Source organism: Colobus angolensis, unplaced genomic scaffold (genome assembly GCF_000951035.1).
Source record: "Colobus angolensis palliatus isolate OR3802 unplaced genomic scaffold, Cang.pa_1.0 Scaffold16, whole genome shotgun sequence".
Classification (NCBI taxonomy): domain Eukaryota; kingdom Metazoa; phylum Chordata; class Mammalia; order Primates; family Cercopithecidae; genus Colobus; species Colobus angolensis.
The window spans coordinates 12,398,764-12,415,917 of NW_012114710.1; the positions used below are offsets into that span (position 1 = coordinate 12,398,764).

The 17,154-nt window shown below is 34.9% G+C and overlaps 1 protein-coding gene across 6 annotated transcripts in view; it reads right to left on the minus strand.

Annotated features, from left to right (window-relative positions):
• The window catches only part of RALYL (RALY RNA binding protein-like), a 727,213-nt gene that overhangs the window by 201,284 nt on the left and 508,775 nt on the right, over positions 1–17,154 (minus strand). Inside the window, exon 1 of one of the 6 annotated variants that reach the window (XM_011937119.1) lies at positions 2,555–2,681. The exons of the other annotated variants lie outside the window; for them this stretch is intronic. Coding sequence (XP_011792509.1) covers positions 2,555–2,591 — 37 coding nt within the window. The 5' untranslated portion in view covers positions 2,592–2,681. Of the gene's footprint in view, positions 1–2,554; positions 2,682–17,154 lie in introns of those variants that run through there. 6 annotated transcript variants of the gene reach the window in all.

Genomic DNA, 17,154 nt, shown 5'->3' on the forward strand with positions numbered 1-17,154 from the left:
CCCAAATCAACCTGATTTGTAAAAATAGGTTTACATGTATTAGAATTCCTTAAATTGGTCTGTACCTGTTTGGCTCTGGCAATATCAGCCTCTGATATATGCAAACATTTTTTAATGCCACTCAAAAAATTCTGTATCTAATTGAAAGTCATTAATGTAGTTTTGCATAAGTAAGATCTGTTATCTGAATGAACACTAAGCTGCTCCTTTTACCTAGCAATTGCTCTATCAGGAGCAAGGCAATGGGCACTCTTCCCTCCCTCTCCTCCTCTTGTATAGTGAATTATAAATAACTAATCTCAATATGAGTGAAGAATGAATTTCAAAGTCCCACATGAATCTTCAAACGTTTAGTACAATTTATACTTTAAAATCTCTCTTATAAGTATTTTTGTTCTCCCCTTTTTCCCCAAACTCCTGACATAGCCACATGCACCTTTACTTTTCCTCTTGTCAGACCTTCTGAAAGAAAACACTTATTTTTACTAGAAGATATCATATTAAATCTTTGGATAAAGAGAATAATTAGAAAGTTGATTTATGTACTATCTCATTTTTAAAGAAAATTGTATGAATACTTTCCTTCTTTCCTACAGTGAGGTTTTGTTTAATGTACAATTATTGCCTTAATTGGATTACAATTGCCTTTAGGTGAGTTTATGCCTTTTATATGATCAAAAACACACACATAAAAGATATGATTGAAAATGGAAATCCCCTGGACTTTGGTGATGGGAAGATTCCAGTTTTTTTGTTTACCTATTGGATGGCAAACAACTGCATTATATTCTACTTTTGCAAATATTGTTAGTGTAAGAAATTCATTTAAGGATTCTATTTGCTTTTATTGCTAAGCTTTCTATATACTTTAATTTTATTATGTTCCTGCTCTCTGATATTTTATATTATTAGAATATAGAAACACTTAATGCAACATAAAATAGTTGATACAATTAAACTTAAGTAATACATTAGGTTTTTTTTTAACTGAACCATTCCAGTACACCCTACTGTGTTTATGCCTGTATAATTATACGTCTTCTGGCTTGTCTCATGTAATTCACAATTTCTTCCTGCTGCTTAATCGCAGACTTCAGCAAGCACATTTTAAGGGGAGACACGGAGTATAATTTTTCTGTGAATCTCTTATTTTCCATGTGCATTAAGGCATTGATAACCCACAAGAAAAAAAAAATGAGGGATATATAAAAGATACAGGAGTAAAGGCACAAGATGGTTTTCAAATATATGCATAATTTAGATTTATTCTTGTAGGAGGAAATCACAAGAAAATCAGCAATATATGTGTAGACTTCACACCAATCATTTTTATATAAAAAAGTAGCAGTTATCATATGTTGTTTCTTTATCACAAGAAAGAACTGGCATCAAAAGGCAATCAAGCTTATAGAATCAAACTGGCAGCCTAGCCCTCAGAGCTTTCTGTGGTGCATGAAACTTCTTCAAACAGGAGAAATGTTAGTTTTCAGATCTTAGGTTAAAATAGACCAAATAATAAATTATCACACTAAAAATTATCTATGATTTATTGGCTTTTTGATAGTATAATTGTGACTGCTAGACTTTGATTTCCAAAACATTTGATAACATTTAAAGACATCAAAAGAAATAATGAAAAAGTACAGACTTTGTCTATAGAATAAGTTGCCGTTACCTGTCTATGACGATAAATAGAGACAGTGACAGACCATTTTGGGCTAAATATGGTATTATTTACTTTAGACAATAGAAACGGTAAAGTGATAAAGAGTTAGACTTACTAGAGAGAGGTGATTGTAAAGCTTTTCATGAGAGGCATATTGCTTCACTGTTAAATAGTGTTGTTATAACAATCTTTTGATTTTTAGCGAGATTCCGATAGCTTTCATTTCCATAATAATCTTTGTTCTGGACTTTAGGCCAGGGTAATTGTGCTGCTCCTTTTCAGCCAGAATCAGTTCCTTTAGGGGAGACTGCAGATGACTCCTTTTAACCCTTTGAAATGGTGCCTGTAGTGAATTATGTCACTAGCATGCTCTGGACCAAGAAGTTTGGCAATGAATATCCTGTTAAATATTCAGCTTGTCCTTCACAATTAACTCTCTCCCCTCCATTCTGAACTGTTTTCTTCCTCCTAAGAGTTGTAATTGAAATTGGATGAATAAACAGAAGTTTTAGGCTAGCTTCCCAAACCTTTCAATAGACTTCCAGGAAAGAAAATCTATCACTCCTAGAAAAGCAAAAAAGAGAACTGTCTAGTGATCATGCCTGAATGTAGGATGCTGAGCTAGACTGAAATTGCATTTGATCTGTTTCTGTGTTGATTTTGTAAACCTTTCCAAGGGTTTCCATAGTAACAAGTGAATTATCCCCTCTCCCCTCAACATCTTTCATGCATTTTACAGGAATAAAGATAAAGGTTAGGGTGAAAAAAGCTACAGTATCTTTTCTACTACCAGGATGTATCTGAAGAAGTCATGATTAGTCTTTTAAGAAATCAAGTATGCTTTCCCTACTCCAGTGATATGAAAAAGTTGGGTCAAATTTTACTTACATCTCTGATGTCTGCGTTTGCTCCTGTACATGGTCATTTTGAAAAAAATCGACTTTCTAAGAAGTAATTGATTTGACCACGGAGACAAAGAGACGGGTTGTGCTCCTGCTTTGCAGTAAGACTGTTGCTCACTGACAGAAGGTAACCAGCAATCACACAGTGAAAGCTAGGGTAATACCATTCTCATAAAATTACAGGGGAGATGCTACAGCCTGTAACTACTCTATCTAATGTAAATCTTCTAGGGAAAATTGTATTTCCTTCACCTCCCCCCAACCTATAGCAGTTAAGTTCTCTAATGAAATCTGTACTACTAAACTGCCATCCGTGAACAATGTTGGATTAATAATAGATTCATATATTTAGCAAAAATCGCAAAACTGAAAATCTAAATATAAAACCCTTGTTTAGTATTTATATAAATTAAAAGTAGGGTTCATATGTCTTTTAACCACTATAGAATACTGAAATTTATATGTCATTCTGAAACTTTGCTAAATTTTTTTCTTCTGAGAACCTCTGATACACTTTGTATGTTCAATTATTAAAGCAATTATCCATTTTAGTTTTTGTCTATTTCCCCAAACAGTCTGTGCTTCTCAGGCAAAACAGAAATTGCACATTTTCACATTTACATCCCCAGAACTTTACATAGAAGGTGCACATAATAGGTTCTCAGGCTCAGTGAGTGCCTACCATGTAGCAGGCACTCTGCTCCTTCTTGCAAGAAGCCTCTCCAGAAGCTTCCTCCACTCCCAACACCTGGGGCCTCAGTTTAGTCCTCAGTTCTCTACTTTGACAGTATTTGGGGCATATCCTTATCCGAATATGTTTCACACTGTCACTCAAGTGGACAAGGTGGAAGCTCTGCCTTCATTATGGCTTGTACTGTCCTTTTCTGAGAGCAATGCCTGGCATGCAGCAGAAGCCCAGGAACACTGCTTCTCCCAAACACTCCAAATGAGAACATGGTTTCAAAAACACCTTTGGGTGCTGATTAGGGTGTCTGAAATTCAGTTGTTATTTAAAATGCAGAAGGACCCACATGCCAGTGAAGAATTTCTATGTCATAAGACTTCCTTGTTATGTATTAAGTTTCACCTTCTTGCCAAGAAGCAGAAGTGGAGATATTCAACTGTTCAAAGTTAATTTTTTTTTAAGTGTGAACAAATCCAGGCTACTTACTAGTAGCTGGAAATATCGTCTCCATAACTCTCCTTAATAGAAGCGTTATTTCAGTGTAAAGAATTTTTTTTTAACTTAAATAATTACATTTTGTAACCACAGATACCAAGAATAATATTTGATAAGTTTTCAGCAATATTCTGTTCAGGGTCCTTGACTTTTGACTAACTAAACTCTTTGGTAAGACTGTTTGTCAAAGACCACTATGGTTATAGCCTCCTTTAGGGCATAGTCATTGTCTGTATTACTATACATTCCACTGCTGTCTTTCTCTTCCTATTAGAACATACATTTCTGAGGATAAAACTTCATTTCCTTCAGAGATGTATGTCCAGAGGTTAGATCAATGCCTGGCACAAAGTAGGCTCTTAATAAACATTTGTGGAATAAATGAGTTGTTTGTGTGTGTGTGTGTTGGGGAGGGTGGTAGTATGGAGCCTTGCTCTGTTACCCAGGCTGGAGTACAGTTGTGTGATCTGGGCTCACTGCAAACTCCCCCTCCCAGGTTCAAGTGATTCTCCTGCCTCAGCCTCCTGAGTAGCTGGGATTACAGGTGACTGCCACCACGCCCAGCTAATTTTTGTATTTTTAGTAGAGACAGAGTTTTGTCATGTTGGCCAGGCTGGTCTCGAACTCCTGACCTCAGGTGATCCACCCACCTCGGCCTCCCAAAGTGCCAGGATTACAGGTGTGAGCCACCATGCCCAGCTATGAATGAATTTTAATAAACAAGTTTCAGTTATAAAGTCCATAAATCACAAATTCTTTTTCAATAAATTTAGACAAGAGCCAATTCATGTTTATTGACTACAGTAACTTTTCTACGTAATTAAAATACTTGTTATTTCACACCTTTTAGTCCCAATGTTAATTTGAATGCATTCTCTCATTATATGAATGCTCAATATATAGATTTTGATGAAACGTATATATTCACAGGTATGAAGATCTACTGATGTATTTTAAAGTCACAGAAACAAAATCATATTTAATAAGCAATGTCTCCTTTACAAAAGCTATTTGCTGATTTCTTGGACACCAATGCCATAAGACCGACAAGACATGAAAACTGCTGCAAATCAATAAAATTAAAACAGTTTTTCTGACATAGGTGGTATATATTTATGATATGAATAAACATGGTGATGATTAGGCACTAATGGACTAATGACTCAGATGTCATTGATATTAGCATTATTCTTTGGTTATATACAGTCAAATTGGTAGTTTTTCACTTTTCACATTTTTTAATTCTCCATGATCTATAATTAATATCAATCTGAACAGTTTTTGGAAAGACCATATGACAATTTAATTAACTTCATTCATATGTACAAGAAGCCCTCACCCTTCAGCCTCATCGATCATCACACCTATACACATTAAAATCCACATGTATATATAAACAGATACACACTAAAACAACTAGCCTGACTTGTACTCATCAATGTTTGGCCCAGCTTTCTCCTCTAGACCTTTATATCAGGGCTGACTTTCTTAGGCTCCATATAGGGGATTTCCATTTCATCAATCTTTTCTTATGTTACTTTTTTCTCTCACCTCAGTGCATTTAAAGCATCTACTCCTGAACCTCACATCTGGGCCTAATGGCTTGAATCCTGGAGGGCTTGAGGCCAGCAAATTTGGTGGATGTCACATATACCCGGTGAATACAAGCCAACTTCATGAGCACCATGCTGCAGTAGGGTAGGCAGGTGAGAGAAAGGCAGGGGCAGTGGCTTGGGGGGTGCATAGTCCTTGGTGAAAGTGGAACCTGGGAAACCTTCATTCCAAAAAGTAGGAAGACAAAATACAGACATAAGGGACAGAGAGAAAAGTTGAAGAGAGGGGCATGTCCAGGCACCCCACTCTTCTTCCTACCTTTTTCAAGAATCCCAAATGGGCTAGAGTTGTTTTGTTTGCAAAATCACTTTTATGCCTATAACAACAGAGGCCAAAAGATGCCTTAATTAACAAACTGTCTCCTCTACTCCCTACAATCTACTTTTCTTTTACTTAAATTGATCTTTATAATCCACACTTAAAATGCAAATCTAATGAGTGTTGATACATTGGGATAAATGAATTCTCATTAAAAATCAAATAATTATATCTATACCTTTCATTTCTTGATGGAAGGAACCAGTAGAAATAAAAGCCTATAACATATATACTTTTAATATAAATGTATAATATAAACTGTCCTTTTAACAGTAGTAGAATAACAAATAGAAGACAGACAGGAGAGAGAGGAAGAAAAAGAAGACAGAGAGGGGGGAGTGAGATACGAGAGAAAGGGAAAGAATGTGTGTGTGTGTGTGTGTGTGTGTGTGTGTGTGTGTGACAGAGACAGAGAGAGACTATGCATCTAGCCTTGTGCTAAATATACATCATATCACATAATCTTCCGTTACTTGAGTATCTGTATCCCAATTTTGAAAATGGGTAAACTTTAGCCAAATGAGGACATGTAGAGGTAATGGTCAGGGACACAGCATGACTTACATAGTTGTGTTGAGAGCATTTTACCGGGAACTAGGCCAATATGATTTAGGGCTGAATTAAGTGGCAATGCACTGGGTAGCTTCTAGGGGAAACTTACCTAAAAGGGGCTCTATGGTGTCACCAGTAATGTACTGAAACCAAGGAAATCATGTTTGCCAGAACTCAACACAGGGAGTGAATGCTGTGTGATTTGAAAAGAGCTAAAATTTAGAGAATGCTCATTAGGTGCTGAGGTCTTGGTTCTAAGTGTTATATGTATTATTTCATTGAACACTGAGAACAGTCCTATGATGTATGTATTATTATTGGTTTCATTTTTATTATTATTATCATCATTCTTATTTGATGCTTCGGTAAAGTGAAGCTAAGAAGTTATGTCTGAATAAAGTGTCATAGAGGGCAAGACATAGTGTCCTGATTAAAATCTGGCTAATATTTCTCTCGAGACAGTTCAACATAACATGCCATGTGAGGTGAAGGGATACTTTGAGTAGTTGTTCAGGAAACAGGAGATGAGACCCCACAAGGGACATGTTTCCACAACTAGTTGTGCTAAACTACCTTCTAGAAGGGGTGAATCCAGTTGACTGCAGGGCTTCTGGCTTCCTGGCAGGGACATTCAAGTTTGGAGCCAGAACTGACTTGGGATAACAGAACAGGCCTTCTCAGCTCTGCAGAAGGGATGAGTACCCTGTCTTACTGGAGTCACCTCACTCCCTCTCTTCCTGATCCTCCAGCCCTCACTCTTTCCTCCAAATAAAACCCTAACTGGGTATTTCCAGAATATCAAATGTATTGAATTATTAGCTTATCTGGAGTATTGACATCTTTATCTGGTTTTCAAGTTAAAATATGTGTTGAATTTCATAAATCTTCTAAGAATTTTGTCAATACACTGTATATAGAGTGTATAGAAATCTTTAACTTGAATTTTATGATGCCTCCATTTCAGAGAATTGCTAGAATAATTAAAGCTGAAAAGATGCAGCAAAGTTCTGTTGCCCAAATTCTTCATTAATAGATGTCCGATACAGATCAGACAGCTCCTACAAGTTTGCCGAACAGATAACTGAAGGAAGACCAGGTATATGAACTCATGCAACTTGGACCATGTACTCCCAGCAGGGGCTTTGATCAGGACTTCCAACAGTGATAAAGTGATATCTCAATTCTCCTTTCTCAGGTTGGAACAGAAAATATTTATCAGGTTGAGATGCAAAGTTACTCACAGTTAACCTTTCTCCTAGGTCATTCATATCACCCAGTGCCATGATACACAGGTTGGACCCTTCTCTTACCCTTTCTTCCTTATCATATCAGCTGCCCCTGTGGTAACACTGGCTTTTCTCCTCTTAGAGATCAATGCTTCCTTCTTTTGAAACACTTTCTTATTCATACAATTCCTATAAATTCTTTATATGAATACTTTCTTCAGGTTCCTTCAAGGATAACAACCAAATAATTTTCAACCCCAGCATGATCACCAATCCATCTTTTCAGCAATTAAACAAATATATATCTGTATCTTTAACACTCATCTGTATTAAATTACTCGCTGTCTTGACAACTGCCTGGAGATCTGGACCCACATCCATCCGCCCCAAGTCAAGTGCTGTCCTGTAAGTAGATAATCTAAAAGTAGTTACTAAACTATTTAATGGCTATCATATTAGAAATGTCTTATCATTTCATTCAACACCTCATTTTACTTTATTTATCATCATTCTTTCTTGAATTGAAGGAAATAAAAAACTTCCTTAAGTTTGGTCCACGTTTTCACTTGTGATATTGGTTCAAATTAGGGAAAAATAATGATTTCCAGAAAGATGCTTCTTTACTCTTGACTGTTGCTAAAAGTGAAATAAGCAAACAAGTCAGTTCTGTACTCCTTAGTTTTGTTCAGATTTTTTATGTATCTGGAAGAGACTTTCATTGTTTTTTTAAAGTATAATTGGGTTTTATTAAGTCTTTATTCATTTTTTTGGACTTTGTCCAGTTTCCTATGCATTAATGTCAAAGACATCTTTACAATTATTATGATTCTGAAATATTTAATACTTGCAAGTATTAAACACAGCTAAAAATGTTTATCCTTTATAACTCAAATTACAATTGATTTTATTTTCACTGCATCTCCTTAGTGGTAATTGTTTTTTAGCATTCTTGCTTTTGTTGCTTCCCTTTCTTTGTATGCTTTCCATTTAATTTTATCTGAGTTTTATCTTTTTGTAGCCTAAATTTGATTATCCAGACTTAGTTTTATCTTCTTGGTTGCCTGATTTTCTCATTTATCCTTGGATAAATTTGCAGTGTTTTAAGGATAATGAAATTCTATCTTCTTTATCCTTTGTCCTTTACCCTTTATCCTTTATCTTCTATTCTTTGGATGGGTTCAAGTATTTAATGGTTACAAAAGAGTTGAAAAATGTCTTTAATTTCCTAGCGATTATACTTAAAAGTATGAAGGAAATTATTTATGCCTACGTAAATAATTTACCTCCCTTCAATATATTTTTAACAAATATTGGCTATTTTATACCTTAAAGGTATAATGTAAAATAATCCTGAACTTTAAAAAGCACAAGATCTCTTTTCAGGTGACAGCCACATAAAAGGTACTATCATCTGCAACAAACTACCTCACAGACATATGGAAGCGATAATATAGTTTATTGGAGGTGTGCATTGCTATGGTCTAAATGTTTTTGTTCCTCTCCAATTAGTACATTGAAACCTAATCCCTCCTGTGATGTATTTAAAGGTGGGGCCTTTGGGAGGTGATTAGGTCATGGGAGCAGAACCCTCACAAATGTGATTAGTGCCTTTATTAAAACGACCCCAGAGAGATCGCTTGCCTCTTCCACCTGAGGACACACAGCGAAGTTGCCTTCTATTGACCAGAAAGAAGGCCCTCACAAGACACTGAATCTGCCAGCACTTTGCTCTTAGACTTCTCAGCCTTCATAACTCTGAGAAATAAATTTCTGTTGTTTATAAGCCACTCAGTCTATGGTATTTTAACAGCTGGAGGGGACTAGACAAGCATGATGTGGGAGAATTGCTGTACCATGCTCCCTAGAGATCTTTTACTTATGAAAAATACTTCCTCAGTAGCTCACAACTTTTGTCTCAGAGCATCTCCACTGTGTCCTGAGATGAAGGGATAGTACTGAGTTTATAGAGAATCATGATGAGAAATTAAAACATCCTTGAATTCATATTAGTTTCTGTGATCATGAAAATTATGCATGGAATCTTACTATGAAAGAGTTTACAGAATAGGATATATGCACTTATCTATCTACTACCTATTCATCTATCTGTTATCTATTATCCTATCTATTTATCCTATCTATCTATCTATCTATCTATCTATCTATCTATCTATCTATCTATCTATCTATCAATCATCTATCTATCTATCTTAAAAGCCACAGGGTTGTGAGTGGTAAAGCTCCCTAGCAAAACAGTGTTCTGAGGTGTTTGTAGGATGTGTCATTCTTCAGTGGCCAGATTGTAGCTGGAGAAAATTCTTAAGCACAGAAGACCCAGGACAATGGTGGGGACCAGCAAGTGGCACGTGAGGCAGAGGAGGGCAGAGACATAAATTAGGAAGTATCCTATTGCACACACTGCTGACTTCTCAGAGTTCTGTCTTTCTCTTTTTCTGGCTGATTCTATCTTAGTCAACGTCTGTCTTTCCTGAAACTTGCCCTGACTTTCTTCTTTCTGGACTCTGAACTAGAGTATCTGGTTTCATCTTTCTGTTCTGTGGGGTTTCTTTCCTCTGTTATGTTTTATCTATATAAAATTCATTGTATTTCTACTCTATTTTATATATGTGGTAGTAGGGCACAAATTCTTGGTGTGAGGCAGGTAATAAATACATGATGCTAAAAAAGATGAACTGGGACTCGGCACTACACTGTATGATACCTTGCATTTTCTCCTTCAAAGAATATATGTTATTATCGTTGGGACTCTATATTATAATTTTGCATCATCACCCCTAGAGTTCACTAATGTTAGCTTTATAATGTAAGCAATGAATTAAATATATGAGATATTTTAATTAAAATAGTTCACTCATTAATTACAGAAGCTAAATGGAATCATACAAATGAACAATTATTCAGTGCTTACTTTGTGTGAGGGATTTTGTTTATGCTACTTTAATTGTAAAGCAGTGATGTGAGGTAGGAGTCCTCATCCTACAGATAAGGGAACTGAGGTTCAAGGGCCAAGTTCAAAGAGCTTGCAAGAAAGAAGCAGAGCTGGAGTGTATAAGTTTGTGAGCTTCTAAAGCTGTACCCAGTTCATGATACCATTATCTCATGTGTTGAAAAACTAATTGTCAGACCAAATTCAGAAAACAGTTAAGAATAGAGAACACTATCTAGGATTTTACTTTAGTTGGAATTATTGTGGTTATTGTCATTTTGGCAAATATACATGCTTTTAAAGTGTCAGACAATGGGAGAATATATTTGATATGTGAGATTTCGATAGAGAATGCATTCTGATACTTTAACCTATCCTCATACTCCAGATAAAGAGTAGTGTGTTCTCCCTTGTAAGTGGGAGCTAAATGATGAGAACATATGGACACATAGAGGGGAAAAACAGACACTAGGGTCTTTGGAGGGTGGAGGGTGGGAGAAGAGAGAAGATCAGAAAAAATAACTAGTAGGTACTAGGCTTAATACCTGGGTGATGAAATAATCTGTACAGCAAACCCCCACGCCACAAGTTTACCTGTATAACAAAACTGCACTTTCACTTCTGAACTTAAAAGTTAAAAAAAATTCTAGAGGTGCATATATTGTGATTCTAAACATATTCAAGTAAAGCCTAATCAGTGCATGAAGTCCACTGAAATGATATATTTGCACTAATCTAAGGTCCATTATGGATTTGGAAAATATTCTTCAGGGAAAATAATCAAGTAGGTTAGAATGACCCAGAACAAATTTCCAATTAAAAGGAGATAACATTATATCAGAAAATTAGGTGCCCATACACACACATAACCAATCTATTTTGAAAATGTTGGTCTAGACATTAAGAAGATTTGTTCATAGTTTAAAAATATAATGTTTAAAATAGACAAAAACCAATACTACGATATGTAATTCTTTATGGACTTTAAAAAATATCAATTTTGATTTATGGATCATATTCAGCATATTTTTGTTTCTAAGAATAATATCAACATTTTTACCCCAAAATTTCTAATTATTTCCAATTTAAAATGTGCATAAAATATTATACATTAATAGAATTCATTTCAGCCTGTCTACAAAAGTATTATACACAGCAATCCTGTCCTCCTAATTCCTTTCCTGTTCCTATTTAGTTATAATTACACCACATTGATGAGCTACTTCAGCCTGCTGAGTTGAATAGAACGAATTTTCAGGTATAATTTAGCATTACATAGCCCAAGGGCATTTCAGAAATCCATCTCCAATCCTCATTTTGTGTGTATTTGTGTCTGCTAAAGGGCTCAGAACCACCTGGATATTCTTTGACCTCTTATATGTGTTTCAAATAGAACTATTTGAATAAACTCTGCATTTGCCATTACCAGCACAGCAGTATGTGAATAGTAAATATGTAAATGAAATTCATGATTCTCTTACCATTATAAAAACCATTTTTAGATGTTTACTTAAACGGCCTTAGATACAGAAACAGAAATTATGGTAGGAAAAAAAGAGTCTCACATTTTATTTTCAAAACTTCTTTAGTTTGGCAAACACAAAATCTTATATTATTTTTAAATCATGCCTTGAAAAGCTATAGAAAGCTCACCTGGAGAGCGCAATAAATACTTAAATGAGTCATTAGAGGATTCACAAAATCTGAACACAAATACAGCATGTGAAAAGGTGATTATTCAATTTTAAAAACCTTTGGCTCCCAACTTCTAAGACCATTTAAAGAAACGTTTGTAGGAAAATAGTATAACAAAGAAGGAACGAAGATTTCAGCTTGTGACTACCTAATCTTGATTCAATGAGGAAAAAAATTTCTGTTTTGTGGTTGCCTTTTTCTTGGGTTGATGATCACATGTGTTTTCAGTAGCATAAATGGTTATGTTCCCATCTGGATAAGATTAACCATTTTTTATTATAACATTTAGGATTTAACATATGATCCCTCATTTAAATTAAATGAATTTAACTTCAGTTTTCTAATAGTATACTTGTGCACTTAAATTATGTCATCTGGTTGATGTAATGCTAAGTAAAAAGAGACATGATTGTTTGTATAGCTTTTATTTTATTGGGGAATACAGACACTAATCAGGTGATCACAAACTTACAGAATATATTCATTCATTTGATTTATCATCCTGTTCATAGCAGATTTGTGGTGCTATGACAGTGTATTGAAAAAACGGCCCTTGACAATGAGTAGTCCACTCTTCTCTGAGGCTGAGTGAATGAGTGCTGTATTAGGAGTGTTGAAAGAATGGAGCCATGGGTAACAATAATTAAGCATTAGTGAGAGAATTACTGAGAGCAGTAGAAAGTTCAGTGGACTATGTTGATCTAAGAACAGGATGATGATGATACATAATTGGTGTTCAACAAATGATGTTGATACATGCTTTTTTTTTTTTTGCTAAGTTTGCTACCAATTTGTAATCATAGTGCAAACAATTTCTCATTACTCAGATTAAGAAAACAATAATTAGTAAATAGAATTCTATACCTCATTGCTTCTTGCAACAAATACTAAGTGTATACTTGTCCAAGATACAAGGGGATAAAGATAAAATAGCCATCATCTTAATCTTAAAATTTTGCTTATAATAGATGTGTGATTCATAAAGTTTTCAAAAATAACATTTCAATAAAACTACCAGTTAAAATATCTGTTTATATCAAAGAGAATGAATTTAACCAGTACCCTGACACTTGAAATAATGGTTCTAGTTTTGAAAAGTGGCAGTCAGTGGTGATAGAAGGCCCTGTAATATATCAATAAATATATGACAAGAATTAATTCCATGCAGATCACGGGGCATGACATTTTGGAAATTTTCAGCAGAAGCAGAATAAATTATTTATGTCTTAGAGGATATTATAAAAATATAAGCTGAGATGTGAGTTGGTGCCCATGACATGAACAGATTAGCAACAGCTTAAAAAATTACTGAAAATAAAAATAAACTGCTGAAACATATGTGTAGACCTGACACATTATCAAGAAATAGTGATTAATAAATATGGCTTCAGAAAATGGAAAAAAGAAAACTTTTATAATAAAAATACCAAATCAAGGCATTTCTGGTTAATCCTAATTCTTCTTTATATTAGTTAATATCTGATATTTCCCGAAAAATCCATTTATTGGCTTCTATGCCATTGTTTTTTTAGTCTCCTTACTACATTTATATTTGTAGACCAAATACCTGTGTAGAACTCTGTTTAAATTCTATAGGCATTACAATTGTGATGGTTTAACACCTTTGGTTCTTGAACAACACCATCTTGCTTTATTTAAATCCTAGTTTTGCCATTTGTCAGCTGTGTGATCTTGGTCGAGTTACTTCATATTTTCGTACCACAGTTTCTTCATCTATAAATGTTTCCTCACGTATTATATATTTACAGGACTGTTATAAGAATTAAATGAGTCAATACATAAAAAGTGCTTAGAAGAATGACAAGTATAGTATTAGCTATTATTACTGGATATACCCACGTAGCTGTTCAAAATACATATCAAATACAACATACACAAAAACAGCCTATTCCAGTGTTTCTGGTTAGAACATATCATGAAACAATAATTTATTGGCAAATGTCAGTACCATGCCACTTTGATTACTATAGCTTTGTAATATAGTTTAAAGTTCGGTAGTATGATGCTTCCAGCTGTGTTCTTTTTGTTCAAGATTACCTTGGCTATTGAAGGTCTTTTGTGGTTCCATACATATTTTAGGATTGCTTTTTGTATTTCTATGGAGAATGTCATTGGAATTATGGTGAGTATTTTATTGACTCAACAGATTGCTTTGAGTAGTCATTTAAAAAATACTAATTCTTTTAATCTATAAACACAGGTATTTTTCTATTTATTTGTGTCTTCTACAATTTCTTTCATCCCTTTTTATAGTTCTCAGTATACAGGTGTTTCACCTCCTTGCTTAAATTTACTCATGGATATGTTTTTTATGATGCTATTGTAAATGAGATTGTTTTCTTAATCTTTTTTTTCCGATAGTTCGTTAGTGAATAGAAACACTACTGATCTTGGCATGTTGATTTTGTATCCTGCAACTTTATTAAATTTATCAGTTTTTTTTTTTTTTTTTGAGACGGAGTCTCGCTCTGTCACCCAGGCTGGAGTGCAGTGGCGCGATCTCGGCTCACTGCAAGCTCCGCCTCCCAGGTTTACGCCATTCTCCTGCCTCAGCCTCCCGAGTAGCTGGGACTACAGGCGCCCGCCATCTCGCCCAGCTAGTTTTTTTTTGTATTTTTTAGTAGAGACGGGGTTTCACCGTGTAGACCAGGATGGTCTCGATCTCCTGACCTCGTGATCCACCCATCTCGGCCTCCCAAAGTGCTGGGATTACAGGCTTGAGCCACCGCGCCCGGCCTAAATTTATCAGTTCTAATGGACTGATACGAATCAGATTTTTGGTGGAGTCTTTAGGATTTCTCTATATAAGATCATATCATCTGCAAACAGAGAAAATTCAGCTCCTCCTTTACAATTTGGATGCCTTTTATTTCTTTGTCTTACCCAGTTGCTTTGGCTAGGACTTCCAGTGCTATGTTGCATAGAAGTGGAGAGAGTGGGGATCTTGTTCCTAATCATAGAAGAACTTTCAACTTTCCTCCATTGGTTAAATGTTAGCTGTGGGTTCCTCACATATGGCCTTTATTGTGTTGAGGTACATTAGTTTTATACCTAATTTGTTGAGAGCTTTTTTTGTAACCATGAAAGAATGTTAAATTTTGTAAAATGTATTTTTCTTCAACTCTGAGATGATCATATGGTTTTTCTCCTTCATTATGTTAATATGGTGAATCACATTTATTGATTTACATATTTGAATGATTCTTATATCCCAGGGATAAATTCTACTTGATCATGATCACTGATTCTTTTAAAATGCTGTTGAATTTTATTTGCTTCTATTTTGTTGATAATTTTTACAACTATGTTCATCAGAAATATCAGCCTGTAATTTTTTTTTTCTTGGAGTGCCCTGGACAGGCGTTGGTATCAGAGTAATGCTGGCCTCATAAAATGAGTCTGAAAATATTCTTTCCTCTTCAAGTTTTCATGTATTATATTAATATGGTTTGGCTGTGTCCCCACTCAAATCTCGCCTTCAATTGTTTTTCCCATAATGTCCACATGTTGTGGGAGAGACCCAGTGGAAGGTAATTGAATCATGGGGGCAGTTATCTCCATGATGTTCTTGTGAGAGTGAGTGAGTTCTCATGAGATCTGTTGGTTCTATAATGGGCTTTTCCCCTTTTGCTTGACACTTCTCCTTCCTGCCATCATGTGAAGAAGGATGTGTTTGCTTCCCCTTCTGCCATGATTATAAGTTTTGTGAGGCCTCCCCAGCTATGTGAAACTGTAAGTCAATTAAACCTCTTTGCTTTATAAATTGCCCAGTCTCAGACACTTTTTAGCAGTGTGAGAATGGGCTAATACTTTATCCCCAGAAGCCAGCCAGTGTCTGAGATATATTAGTTGCTCTACAAATATTTATGAATCGAATGAGTGTATTAGTTTTCTGTTGTTGCGTTAACAAATTACCACAAATTTGATAATTTAAAACAACACAAATTTACTCTGATGGTCTTGGAAGTTAGACATTTAAAATAAGGTATGGGTTGGGCTATGTTACTTATGAAGATTGATTTCAGGAGATAATTTCTTTGTTTGCCTTTTCTAACTTCTAGAGGCTACCTACCATCCTTGGCTCATGGCTTCTTCCTTCAACTTAGTGCATCACTCCACTTCATGGATCCATTACCATGTCTCCCTTTTCTTACTTTGATTCTCCTTCCTCTTTAGTAGAAGGATTCTTGTGATTACATTGACCCATCCAGATAATCTGCCATCACTGTCATTGCTACAACCAACAAGACGCAAGTATTTGGAAAATATCCAGATCCTGAACTGTGCTGTACCTGTTACAACATACACATGCAAAATAAGGCTACAGATTTAACTTTTCAGTTCCTGCAAGCAGAAGGATTCATACCAGATATATGTTGAAATAGATATTTCATTAAATCTATAGATTAATTTGTGAGAAATTATATTTTAGGTCTTCAAATCCATGAACAGGTTTTGCAGGTTTCAGGGTAGTGGTCTTACACACATTCCATTAGATTTATGCTGAAATATTAGATTTGTAGAAGCTATTCTAAGTGATATCCCTTTAAAATTTCATATTCTATGTTTGATTGCTATTGCTGGTACATAGAATGAAAAATGACTTTGTATATTGACCTTCTGGAATTGCTTAACTAACTGAGTCGTCCATATTGTTTTTGATTTTTCTGTATATTCAATCAAGTTATCTATAAATAGGGATGGTTTTTATTTCTGTCTTCAGTGGCTATAACATCCAGTGTAATACTAAATATAAGTGATGTGAATGCGCATCTTTTTCTCACTCTTCATTTCAAGACATAAAGTTTCAATAATTCATTGCTAAGCATGATTTTACTCATGTGCATGTTTTTCTATTTTCAGAAATGTGTTACATTAAAGACATTCCTTCTATTCTAATTTTCCAAAGGTTTTTTTTTTTTTTTTTTGTAAATCATGATTGGATATTGAATTTGGTCAAATATATCTACTGATGTATATTTTTTTCTCATTTATTGTGACATTTTAGTACATTTTTAAATGTTTTACCATAT